The following is a 14,369-nucleotide window of genomic DNA, read 5'->3' on the forward strand; positions in this document are numbered from 1 at the left end:
AGATAGAATTGTTGCATATTAACATACAAATGGAAAAACATTCACAAAAATTAAATGAATTCACAAATAAAAAGAATGAGATTTATAAATATATGTTAGGAGTTTCACAAAAATAAAGTGAATTCACAAATAAATAAAATGAGATTTGCAAATAAAAAAATTATTTAAAATATATTTTTTAACTCACAAACACAACTCTGTCCAGCATTCATTTGTGAATTGTGCACATTTATTTGTGGATCACTTCCTGTTCATTTGCGGATCGCTACACGCATTTGTCGAATTTGAAACAAATCTAGCGTCACATTTGTCATCCGCATACGTCTCATCTCGTTTCATTTTTTTTTTGTTTTTTTTTTGGGGGGAATGAAATAAAGGTTAACAATTGTATAAATGTAAGTGCATATACATAAAAGGCATTGACAATAGATACAAAATCCATCCCAGACAATTGATACAACACCATGATGTGTCAATGAGGATGTTCATGTACAACAAACTCGAGCAAAATGCAAGCACTCCAGTTGTAATGTTCAGTTCCAGTGTTTGTGTGTGTAAATACATATACTCAAATGTATTGTCTTTTGTAGTTACATGCATGACAACCTGTAATTTGTAACCAAAAAAAATCATATGTTTTAGCCAACAGACTTGCTTTAGTGTTAAAAAACAGACACTCTTTAAAACCTATTTACCTCAAAATGCCTTGATAGAACTCAAAAGATTTGTCAACTAAATGACAAAAAATATTTTGTCAAATGAGATGAGTCATCATTTAGACTCATATTCATGTTGTTGCAAATCCAAGCGACTGACTTTCTTCTGTGGGAGAAACTCAAAAGGAGATGTCAGGAATTATGATAGGGACTGACAGCCTCACTTTCATTTCAGCCTCATTAGCAACATCTACATTTTACAATGTATTCTCATATTCCACAGAAGAAACTAAATAGTACAGGTTTTTTTTTTAAATATGAGGGTGAGTAAATAACAGAATTTTCATTCAACCCAAGTCAACCCAAAGACAATGTTATGGTTTATTTAAATTTTGTATTGCACTTTCATTTCAAGACATGACATTGTAACTTAAAAGAAATCTGACATAACAGAAAAATAAACAATCTTATATTAAACATTTTAAAAGGTGTCCTGTACCACTGAGTTTTGGAGCAGGTGAGTCAAGTGCTCAAAGTTGATGCGCAGTACACAGGGCAAACATCTGAAAAAGATGGCAATAACTAATGAGTCAATTAACACTGTCAGAACATGATGCTGTATTTTAGAAAGGGACCCCATAATAGTACCTGCTAAAACATTCACACAAAAGTGCTAAAATGCAAAAATCTAATAAATATTACCTTACAACTGCTTTTATTAAATACATTAACATAATGCGAAACCAACTTTTTAAAGTTTGTTGCCTTGGAGCTTATCTGTATGTGCTTGATTCCATGTTCATGAGAGCACTGTGACTCTGGTCCCACCATGATAGTAAAACAAAGCGTGATTGGTTGAAGCTATGATTGGTGCGAGTAATAGGGCCGTTATCTGATTGGCTTGAGTAGACAATGGGTGGAATCCACCTATTTGTAGATCTTGACACTAGATTTGTTTCAGAATCGACAAATGTGTGTAGCGATCTGCAAATGCACAGGAAGCGATTCACAAATAAATGTGTGTGATTCACAAATGACTGCTGGACAGAGTTGTGTTTATGAGTTAAAAAATACATTTGTAAATATTATTTTTTTTATTTGCAAATCTCATTTTATTTATTTGTGAATTCACTATATTTTTGTGAAACTCCTAACATATATTTGTAAATCTCATTCTTTTTATTTGTGAATTTATTTCATTTTTGTGAAACACCTTACATTTATTTGTGGATCTCATTCAAATTATTTGTGAACCAGCTTTCTATTTGTGAATCTCTTTCCATTTGAATGTTAATATGCAACAATTCTATCTCCATAATGCAACGCCTGCACACGCATTAGCAGCCTCTCCATCATTCAAGACGTCTCTCTGTCTCTGTCTGCAGTCTCTCTGATTCACTCTCTCTGTCTTTGTTATCCGTGCGGTGCTTTTGAAGAGTTTTGAGTGGTCTGTGCAGGAGGAACAGCAGAGAAACATCATGTGGTGGGCAGCAGAGGGGTTTCTCTGAGCGCTGCAGTGGATCTGTAATGGAGTTCAACTCGTCATCTGTATTTGAACAGCACAAAGGTAAAGCACTGCATGCACACGCACACACACACAAGCCGATAAAAAGCAAGGGTCAGTGCCGCTGCCTCTGTTGCCATGTAATGCTCATCCCCGGACTTTGGCATAACTCATCAGTTGCTAATGTGATGTGAGGGTTACATCTAATTGTGTGTAGGCAACTCACCAGTATGCAGAATACTAGCGGCTGTTCGTGACGATGCATATTTGTGCGTGAAACATGGGCTGAGGGTTACAGTCATGTTGCATGATGATTTGGGGGAGCTGAGGTGAATGATAGAAGCTCTGTCAGGGGACTCAGGTAGCAGATCTTATGTGTTTCTCTGTGTACGCTACACCCTACAAGCCCCCCATCACATAGAAAATCTGTGACTCAAAACCTAATTTACACCTGGAAATAATTAGAAAGGATTTTGCCAAGATTCTGAAATATTTCTAGGTCACTAATCAAATTTGAGTAACACTTTACATTAATGTATATAACGTACAGTATAATGACTAACTAATAATTCAGGGACAAATGCATAATAATTCATTGGTATACGGTTATAACAACATGCATAAAAAGGGTGACTTTCATGCAATACGTGGCAAATAGTGAGACATTTTTCCCTTAGAATTTTAAATTAATGCTTAATAACACTTATTCAACATTAGTAACCTACAATGTACAGTGAGCACATGTGAAGCATTTATTAAGGGGATGACAAAATTAAAAACCTACGAACATGAAGTTCAGTACAGTTTAATGGTCATCTGGCTTTATTATAGTATATGATATACTGTATATAGTGAATGAGCAATAAGACCTATAAAGTGTTTTTGCAGAGGACTTAAGGTAACTAGAACTTGGTAAAAACATTCTTTTGACATCATCGTGACAAGGAAAGGGACAACACTATTGAGTCACGACATTACAGTAATGAATATAAAAACAAAGCAGACTGTTGCAAATTGACATAATCCCTTCTTTTAATCTCACTATAATAGTCTATTTTTCCTACATTGTGAGATAAATCATGAATTAAGGCATTTTATGTTTTTGATTAATTTACGTATTATTAATAAACTCAGCAAAAAAAGAAACATCCTCTCACTTTCAACTGCTTTTATTTTCAGCAAACTTAACATGTGTAAATATTTGTATGAACATAAAAAGATTCAACAACTGAGACATGTTTCACAGACATGTGACTAACAGAAATTGAATAATGTGTCCCTGAACAAAGGGGGGGGGGGGTCAAAAGTAACAGTCATTATCTGGTGTGGCCACCAGCTGCATTAAGTACTGCAGTGCATCTCCTCTTCATGGACTGCACCAGATTTGCCAGCTCTTGCTGTGAGATGTTACCCCACTCTTCCACCAAGGCACTTGCAAGTTCCCGGACATTTCTGGGGGGAATGGCCCTAGCCCTCACCCTCCGATCCAACAGGTCCCAGACATGCTCAATGGGATTGAGATCCGGGCTCTTCGCTGGCCATGACAGAACACTGACATTCCTGTCTTGCAGGAAATCACGCACAGAACGAGCAGTATGGCTGGTGGCATTGTCATGCTGGAGGGTCATGTCAGGATGAGCCTGCAGGAAGGTTACCACTTGAGGGAGGAGGATGTCTTTCCTGTAACGCACAGCGTTGAGATAGCCTGCAGTGATAACAAGCTCAGTCCGATGATGCTGTGACACACCGCCCCAGACCATGACAGACCCTCCACCTCCAAATCGATCCCGCTCCAGAGTACAGGCCTTGGTGTAACGCTCATTCCTTCGACGATAAATGCAAGTCTGACCATCACCCCTGGTGAGACAAAACCGTGACTTGTCAGTGAAGAGCACTTTTTGCCAGTCTTGTCTGGTCCAGCGAAGGTGGGTTTGTGCCATAGGCGACGTTGTTGCCGGTGATGTCTGATAAAGACCTGCCTTACAACAGGCCTACAAGCCCTCAGTCCAGCCTCTCTCAGCCTATTGTGGGTAGTCTGAGCACTGATGGAGGCATTGTGCATTCCTGGTGTAACTCAGGCAATTGTTGTTACCATCCTGTACCTGTCCCACAGGTGTGATTTTCGGATGTACCGATCCTGTGCAGGTGTTGTTACATGTGGTCTGCCACTGTGAGGATGATCAGCTGTCCTTCCTGTCTCCCTGTAGCGCTGTCTTAGGCATCTCACAGTACAGACATTGCAATTTATTGCCCTGGCCACATCTGCAATCCTTATGCCTCCATGCAGCATGCCAAAGGCATGTTCACACAGATGAGCAGGGACCCTGGGCATCTTTCTTTTGGTGTTTTTCAGAGTCAGTAGAAAGGTCTCTTTAGTGTCCTAAGTGTTTATAACTGTGACCTTAATTGCCTACCATCTGTAAGCTGTTAGTGTCTTAAAGACCGTTCCACAGGTGCATGTTCATTAATTGTTTATGGTTCATTGAACAAGCATGGAAAACATTGTTTAAACCCTTTACAATAAAGATCTGTAAAGTTATTTGGATTTTCACAAAATTGTCTTTAAAATACAGTGTCCTGAAAAAGGGACGAGTTTTATTTATTTAGCATTAAGCAACATAAACATTAAACAATAAAACTTTCACTCTTAGGCAAGTATTGGATGAAAGTTTCCCTTTTTATGCATGTTGCTACATTAACTACATATAAATGTTTTATAATTCCTTTCTAGCACACAACATGCTCTTCGGAACATCCTCAAATCATGCTAGATAACATGATCATCAGGTTTTTGCACAAGCTTTTGGAGTCCATGCCAGCTCAAAGGCATGCTGTCATGGGACATACAGCAACACAATGCAAATGGACATACAGAACCAAATACTAATTTTTTTGTCATAAACAATTTTTTATTGATTCCACACTCAAATCAAAACAAACAGCACATGAAAACACGGAATCAACTTTCAACAAAATATTCCCCCCTCCCTCCCCTCCCCTCCACACAACACACATCCCAGTGGTTGGACACTGAATAATAACAGACACACATACAAGCAGACAGTCCAAAGAAAATACTCAGACATAAAAAAAATTGCCGAACAGAAAAGAAAAAGGGTTCCACACATCAATTAATTACATACACACCATTTATACTGTCCCTCTCCACTGTTCCTCCCTGGCAATCCTCCAAGAAGGCCAAATAAGTGCCCCACTTCTTCTCAAAGGCACCCAAGCTGCCCAGCCATCTATGCAACATCTTTTCAAAGGCCGGCACTCTGCCCAATTCGGTGCACCACTCATGAAACGAGGGTGCACCAGCCGACTTCCATCCCCCAAGGATTACTTTCCTGCCGATCATCACTCTGGTAAGGACCCAGTTTTTAATGTGTGTATTCCCTAAGTTAACCCCCATCCCATCACCCAAAATACAAAGTCTGGGGCAGAATGAAATCTGAGTGCTCAGGATCTCACAGACATAACTCTGAACCCTCGACCAAAACTCTTGAATCTTAATACAATACCAAAAAAACGTGGGCTATGTCCCCATCCTCTGATTGGCATCGCCAACAGGTGGGTGTATCTTTAAGACCAAGCCTATGCAATCTAGAGGGAGTCCAGTAAAAACGATGCAGAATCTAAAATTGAATGAGGTGCATCCTTGCATCCCTAGACATAGACATTTTAAAAAATCCTACCCCATTCTTCATCCTTCAGTACTAAATTCAAGTCTTTCTCCCATAACTTCTTGAGAGATGTCAAAACCCCATCCTCTAGACTCTGAATTAGCCAGGAATAGTACACTGAAGCTTCGTGACCCTTTCCAAAAGCCGCTAGTACCATCTCAAGAGTGTCTGCAGCTTTAGGGGGCTGCGTACTACACCCAAAGATGGTAGAAAGTAGATGGCGCAGCTGTAAGTACCTGAAGAATTGAGATCTGGGAATCCCAAACTGCTGTGTAACATTTTCATACAGGTCACCCAGCGTAGCAACTCCCTTCTCAATCCATTCTGTCCAGCAAGAAGGGGACTTGTTAATACACAGTTTAGGGTTTAACCAAATACTTGCGGCAACGTTCAGGTAAATGTCCGAATTGAGCACACGGGAAACTTTTGTCCACACTAACTGCATGTGTGAGATAACGGGATGTGTCTTTACTTCTCCGGGCAGCTTGGTAGAAAGACATTGCAATGGGAAGATAGGGGAAAGGAACTCCTGTTCGATAAAAAGCCAGAGAGGAGCTCTTTCAGGCGGAAGCAACCAATGCAGCAAATGTCTGGGACCAGAAGCATAATAGTAAAACAATATTTTGGGGAGACCTAACCCACCTTTGTCAATTGGCCTGTGTAACTTGTTAGAATGCATTCGAGGACATTTACCATTCCAGATAAAAGATTTAGCAATACTATCAAATTGTTTAAAATAAAAGAGGGCAACTTCAATGGGGAGAGACTGTAATAGGTAGTTACATTTTGGAATACAATTCATTTTTATAACATTAACCTTCCCAATCATAAATAATTTTAATGAAGCCCACCTTTCCACAACACTCGAAAACTTTTTTATTAAAGGGTCAAAATTAACTCTGACTAAATCACATAAATTTGCTGGGAATAAAATACCCAAATACTTAATGCCCTCTTTGGGCCACTGAAAGGCGCCCGGCTGAAAAGCCGTGACCGGGCAGAACGCTGTCAGAGCCAAAGCTTCGGATTTAGACCAATTAACTGTATCCCGAAAATGTTGAGAAGGAATTGATCATTCTGTGGAGGCAAGGCATAGATCTAGTGGGGTCGGAGACGAATAATAAAATATCATCTGCGTAAAGCAAAAGCTTATGCGCCACACCTCCCGTCACCACCCCTGGAAAATCATCCTCCTATCTTATCGCGGCTGCAAATGGTTCCAGAGCAAGAACAATAATGAGGAAAGAGGGCAGCCCTGCCGGGTGCCCCTATTCAGAGTAAAATAATCTGAAATTAATCCATTTGTTTGTACCGCTGCTACAGGGTGTCTATAAAGTAACTTAATCCAACCAATAAATGTACTCAAAACCCATATATTTCCAAAATCTTTAAAAGATAATCCCATTCTACCATATCAAACGCCTTTTCGGCGTCAAGTGAGATGGCAGCGACCGGAGACTGATCATTCACTACTGACCACATGATATTGATGAAACGCCTAATGTTATCAGAAGTACTACGGCTCCGAAGAAACCCCACTTGAACTATATGTATAAGAGATGTCATAACTTAATCGGTTAGCCAAAATTTGTGAGAGAATTTTTACATCTAGCTGGATCAGCGAAATTGGATGGTAACTTTTACACTCACTTGGATCTTTGTCCTTTTTAAGAATCGGACTGATCCGGGCTTGTGTCATGGTTGGGGGAAGCTTTCCATTTTTTAATGATTCTGTATATACTTCTAACAAAAGTGGAGCCAATTCTGTAGCATAAGATCTAAAAAAATTCAGCGGCACAGCCATCTTGCCCGGGAGCCTTGACTTAATTACCTCGTCAAGCTCCTCCAAGGTTATATCAGAATCCAGAGAATTGTTTGCTTAGACATCAATTTAGGGAGTTCTAATGGTTCTACAAAATGTATAATAACTTCATAAGTAGATGAAGACGTGCAGCTATAAAGGTAAATATAGAATTCTTTAAAAGCATTATTAATATCAATGGCCGAGGTAAAAATTTCACCACCAGCAGATTTCACTGAGGGAATGGTAGAAAAAGACTCTCTCTGCTTTATATATATAGCCAAAAGCCTCCCTGCATTGTCCCCCGACTCAAAGTATGACTGTCTTGCCCTGAATAACCAAAACTCCACTTTCCGTGACAAAATAGTATTATATCTGTATTTCAATTGGGTCAATTCTCTGAGGCCATCAGACGACATTCGGTGCTTCAGCTCTGCTTCGGCACTTTTAATATTCCCTTCCAACTCCACGAGTTCTCGAGCTTTGGATTTTTTGGTGAATGAGGCATACTGTATGATCCGACCCCTAAGAACTGCCTTAAGTGCCTCCCAAGCCACACCCACAGAGGATACTGAAGACCAGTTTGTTTCCATATAAACATTGATTTCAGTCTTTAACATTTGTTGGAAATCAGGATTTTGCAAAAGGGATACATAAAAGCACCAACTATATGATTTCTTTTTCTCTGTGTGTCAACATCTCTAAACACACCAGGGCGTGATCTGAGACTAAGATGTTTCCAATTGAGCAATCAACAACAGATGAAATGAGGGATTTAGATATATAAAAAAAAATCTATTCTAGAATAAATCTTATGAACTGATGAAAAAAAGTTTAGTCCCTACCAGATGGGTTCAAAAGTCTCCAAATATCTGCAAGACCAAGATTTTTACACATCCTGTGAAGCGTCAATGTTGCGTCAATGGAGTCAAACACAGGGTAAACAATGATAGTAAATACGCTCAGAATTGTAGACTAGGCAAACAAGACTTCGCGTTGAATGCGTGGAAACTGGGAACTTAAATAGACAGGGTTAAATGTGATACATTTGGAAGAGTAATCAGTCTGACTGGAGGATTATGGGAAATGTAGTTCGTGAAATGTTAAAACTCAGGTGATGGTGACCTCTGGCGGCGTTCGGGGGAGATGGCAGACGCTGCGGGTGTAACACTGAACAGCGAGTCAGTCCACTCACACAAGAAACACCCAATGGTTTACTCACCCATAGTTTGTATGAAGGCCAGTGCCTTATTGGGGCATAAAAATACTTCGCTGCCGTCCTTGGTGTCTGTTCTCAGTTTGGCCGGAAACATCAGTGCAAAAGCGATCTTCCGTTGATGTAAGAGTTTCTTACATTCCTTGAACCAATCGCATTTCTCTCGTCAAATTCGCAAAATCCGGGAACAAGAAAATATTGTGATTCTTCCAAGAGAGCTTTCCTTTGCTCCTCGCCTGGTGCAAAGGAAAGCTTTGCACCAATCGCATTTCTCTCGTCAAATTCGCAAAATCCGGGAACAAGAAAATATTGTGATTCTTCCAAGAGAGCTTTCCTTTGCTCCTCGCCTGGTGCAACATGAGATCATTATCGGATGATCTCAGAAATTTGGCCAGAACTGATCGGGGCCTGTCTCCCTCAGCAGATCTGCGAGCCGGCACTCTGTGAGCTCGCTCAATTTCCAGCTTATGGCCTGTTATGTCGAGCAGACTTGGGAAGATCTCGTCAAGGAATTTCACCATATCTCTGCCCTCTTCATGCTCAAGAATTCCAATAATCCATACGTTATTCCTTTGGATCATATTTTCGAACATTTTTTCCAAAATGTATTCCAAGTCTGTTTTGGTTGCGGGCGGATTAGCGAATAATTCCCTTTCCGATGACTCCAGATAATCGATCCGTTTCTCAACATCTGACACTCTTGTGACCAACTTAGAGAATTTTGTTTCCAACGCCGTAATAGATCGACGTATTACAGCGAGATCTTCCAAGTCAGCAACAACCTTCGTCAGCATCACAGAGATGTTGGACAGTTGACTGGATTTCTTCTCCCGACGTGCCTTCCAAATCGAGTCCCGGCTCGCGGCTTGTTCGGGGGTGTCAGCTTGAACACATAAGTCTCTTTTAATGTCTCCAGAGTCTGAGGATTTTGACTTCTTTGCCATGTTTACCTCAAAGAGCAAATATGTAACTGGCTGTATCGAATCGAATTATGACATGAAAATAATTCAAAAACTAGCAAAGTGCGCAGAGCTAGTCGCTCACACGTCTGCTTCTCGCATGGCGTCACGTCTCTCCATCAGAACCAAATACTAATTAAACTTTTCACTCAAATTACACTTTTATTTATAAAAATGCAAAATAGAAGCATTTTCACCAGTGGTCTCAGACTTTTTGACCTTGTTGTACATTGGTATTGGTACATTGGCAGCTTAGAAGATAATTTATTGCTCATAGGTTGCTATTAACACAAAAGAGTCAGTTGTTATAACATAGCTTTTGGGGGACAGTGGTGGCTCAGCAGTTAAGGCTCTCGGTTACTGATCAGAAGGTTGGGGGTTCAAGCCCCAGCACTGCCAAGATGCCACTGTTGGGCCCTTGAGCAAGGCCCTTGACCCTATCTGCTCCAGAGGTGCTGTATCATGGCTGACCCTGCACTCTGACCCCAGCTTAGCTGGGATATGTGAAAAAAAAAGAATTTCACTGTATATGTGCAAATGTATAACATGTGATAAATACAGTTATAAATTATTTTATGAGCAATGTTTGAGATCATATTGAGAACTCTGACTTTTGAATACAGACTTACTTGGCAAATCAGAGCACAGTTTGAGAAAGTATTGAGAGCTCTCAAACTCTAGAGGAGACACGTGAGATTACTGGGTTCTTTTTTTCAGTAGAAACATCTGAGAAACACAGTGGCGGGCTGTGCATTTTAAGTCTAGGCCTTCAGTGTGATTCATGCCATTAAGAAAACATAGTTTTACAATGAATAAGACACCCTATGCCTTTGAGCATCATACATTATGTCGCAGCTAAATAATAATACCAATTGACATTTTAAAAACACATCCACGCAGGAAAGCCAGAACTTGAAACGACACTTAATGCTCAAGCAAGCCTCATTTTAACTGCAGCATGACTGTTTTGTGAAATGAACGTCTCCCGAACAGACATTCAAAAATCATAATTTTTTTATATGAATCTACCAAGGAGGTCTATAATACCTGAAAAATTCTATCTAATAATATTTGCAATTTAAATGTTGCTTGCAATAAATTTAGTTTCGTCAGGTACATGGTTATGCTGCGTTCCATTCAAGTTGGATGTGGGATTTTCCTACTTGATATCTCCGACCATAAATGCATTCCATTCCCCGATATTCGGAAGATGACGTTTAAGGAAACAAAACTGCAACGCTCCCGTTTGCTTAGCAGGGGTTTGACTCTCATTAGAGATGTCTCCTAGCAACCCAACTGATAAACAATGCTGCAGCGCTAGTGTAACAAACTTCACAGCAGAAGGGAAGGAGAACACAGGGAAGAGGGTTTTCCAGGCTCAGGTAAGACTTTTAATCGGCCAATTCAGTGCTTTACAACACGTAGTCACTTAAAAACATCAGCTTCACAAATACAACAGAATGAACGTAACAGCTTCAGGAGCACCGTGGCCTTCCTTGTGCCAGACTCTCTCTCTCTCTCTGCTGGTGGCGAGGCTGCTTATATGCCGCTCTCCCCATGCTCACTGTAATTAGAAGCAGGTGTTAAACATAATCTAGCTCAGGTACAAGCGCCCTTACCGCTTTCTCTCCAGACGGACACTTGACCACGCCCCCGCCACCACAGCTAGCATTTGTGTTCAGGTGTTCACATGTTTCTGCAGGCATTTGTTAAACAAGCTTTAATATCATGTAATGTGGAAACGAACTCATTTATCGATATTAATTAATAAAGTGAATGTTTATCACTTACTTTGTATATCTCCCTGAGTGTCCAAATGTTTGTGTGACATCATGCCCCTGCATCTCAGCGAAATCGGAGTTGAGAATTTCTGCACGAGCCTACAAGTTGTAATTCTGACTTAAAGATGCATTCCATTGCACTTTTGCTAGTAGGAATTTGTAAAATCCGACTTTCCGAGTTGAATGGAACGCAGCACTACTTATCAAAACTTGATCCAACACTGAATGCTCAAGCAGCCTAATTTACACTTAGAAAACTCCTGATGTTACTATAACAATGCAAAAAGCACTTACCAATTTGCTTGAAGTGAAAATCAGTCCTCCTTTCCTGTTTAATAAATTAAGCAATCACACAGTCATGCAGAACATTTCGTGTTTTTAAATCCATAAGGATCTCTTTCTCAATGGCAATACCAGCAGTGATGACAGCCGACTCGTCAGACAGAGCTCGCGGTCTTCGCTTTCAAATTACGTTCATCACTTAAAGCGTGATTGTGTCACTCAAGGCCAGCTAGAAGGCCTCGACCGGGACATATCCTAAAGAACAAATAAATCAATCTGATTGGCTGATGAATCGGACAATCTGACAATCTGACTTTAGTTGCTCATTCATTTGCACTGTTGAGGGATTCTGAAGAAATTCTGAAGGCCTGACGGGGTGAAGCTCAGACTCACGCGCTGCTTCGGGCATGCGATTTGTAAAAGTTGTCACACCTTGCTTGTAAGCATCAAGGAATAAATTCTGACTGGATAAACTTTTAGTTTTTCTCTATTTGTTTGTAGATTAATTATGAGTGGAAAGCTATTAAAAATACATAGGCAAAAAGGTGATTGAGAATGAAAGGATGAAAAATATTTATTTATTTGGCATGCTAGGCCAGCAGAGAAGGCTTTGCTGGCCATGAGAATTCGCCACTGAAATGAGACTTAAAGGTATAGTTCACCAAAAATGAAAATTCTCTTATCATTTCCTCACCCTCATGCCATCCCAGATGTGTATGATTTTCTGTCTTCTGCAGAAAACAAATGAAGGTTTTTAGAAGAATATTTCAGCTCTGTTGGTCCTTACAATGCAAGTGAATGGTGACCAGATCTTTGAAGCTTTTTTGGATGAACTATCCCTTTAAACAAGAGATTGATTTTTGTTGCCTATGGGAAAGCCCATACCTTTAACACATGCTTCTCATGACTCTTTGATTTAGGTATCTCAATTTCAAACACAATGTAGATGTCTTGAAAGACATGTGTTGCTGATGAATCTAAAGTTACCTAAAATTTCTTGTAGCATTGATAGGCTGCCTTCTTTCTCATGAAAAGACAGACTAATCACATATTTATCCAAGTACAAATGTGTCAGTTTCCAGCATTGGATGAGCACGCATGAACGCGTGCATACACACGTTATTGTGATTCAAGTTATTGCATCATGTGTCTGTGTGTTCCTCTCAGATGCTGCTGAGGAGATCGATCTGAATATGGTGTACCAGGCAGCAGCAAACGGTGATGTCAACTTGCTGACCGCCACCATACGAGAGGACCCCTCCATCCTCGAGTGCTGTGATGGTGAAGGTATTCTTTGAAAAGTACACATTGCAAATCATGCGACTACACAGCAACACCGTGGAAACCACCCATAACACCCTAGCATCGAGGTGACGAGCTTAGCAGTAGATGACTGAAAGGAGCCTGGAGTTGTTCCCTACAGGGAACTCAGCCTCTCAGGCTTTATATGGTTATGTTAAAGCCCAAAGTATACTTAGGTTTTGATGCGAACGCTTAGTGTCTGCATACAGTCGAGCGTTAGCCTTTCAAAGTATACAGTACTTAATCTGACTGTGCGTGTAAACACAGGTGGTTGGTGCATGCACACTACAAATGCTATGTGATACTGGACTATTTCTCTTCATGAGTTTAGACCCATAAATACACTATATGGCCAAAAGTTTGTGGACACCCTCTTCTAATCAACGAATTTGGTTACTCCATTAAATCCAGTAAAGAAAAATCTTAATGTTTCTTTATGTAATGGCTTGGGATTTGTGTGCTTCCAAATTTGTGGCAACTGTTTGGGGATAGCCCTTTTCTGTTCCAGCATGACAATGCCCCTGTGAACAAAGTGAGGTCCATAAAAAAATGGTGTACTGTCTGGCGTGGAAGAAATTGACTGGCCTGCACAAAGCCCAGACCTGAACCCCACTGATCACTTTTGGGGTGAACTGGAACAGCAACTGTAAGTCAGGCCCCATCGACCAACATCAGTTCCTGACCTTACTGATAGCCTTGTGTCTGAATGAGAGAAAATCCCTGCAGCCATGTTACTACATACAGTATAGTGGAAAGCCTTCCCAAAAGAGTGGAAGCTGTTATTACAGCAAAGGGGGAAATTGATGCCTAAGGTTTTGAAATCAAATGTTCAAGCACATATGATGTCCACAAACTTTTGGCCATATAGTGTATGTCTTTATATTCCTTCAGACTCGAGTTACACAAATGCAAGTATCTCCTGGCCTCCTCACACGTGCTCTTGACGCGAACATCCACTGTTGTTGTTTCTGAAGTTCTTCAGTTCTCCTGAAGTTTAGCAGTGATTACATCTTCACACATCTTTATGATTACCCTTTGTGAAAGCAACAGGGATGTGTAGTAACAAAGTACAGATACTTTGTTACTGTACTTAAGTACAATTTACAATATTTGCACTTTATTTGAGTATAAATATTTCTTTGGACTTTAAATTTGATTATTTTGAATTGATCAGATTGATCC

General features: G+C 40.2%; 1 protein-coding gene across 3 annotated transcripts in view; it reads left to right on the forward strand.

The window, feature by feature from the left end:
- Window positions 1-2,009: 2,009 nt before the first annotated feature.
- LOC127432343 (ankyrin repeat domain-containing protein 55-like) overlaps window positions 2,010-14,369 on the forward strand; it is a 78,832-nt gene continuing 66,472 nt past the window's right edge. The window contains exons 1-2 of one of the 3 annotated variants that reach the window (XM_051683284.1): window positions 2,010-2,223; window positions 13,053-13,172. In XM_051683284.1, coding sequence (XP_051539244.1) covers window positions 2,184-2,223; window positions 13,053-13,172 — 160 coding nt within the window. In that variant the 5' untranslated portion in view covers window positions 2,010-2,183. Of the gene's footprint in view, window positions 2,224-13,052; window positions 13,173-14,369 lie in introns of those variants that run through there. The other 2 variants (XM_051683285.1, XM_051683286.1) reach the window with 2 other exon arrangements.

Source organism: Myxocyprinus asiaticus, chromosome 42 (assembly GCF_019703515.2).
Source record: "Myxocyprinus asiaticus isolate MX2 ecotype Aquarium Trade chromosome 42, UBuf_Myxa_2, whole genome shotgun sequence".
Lineage (NCBI taxonomy): Eukaryota > Metazoa > Chordata > Actinopteri > Cypriniformes > Catostomidae > Myxocyprinus > Myxocyprinus asiaticus.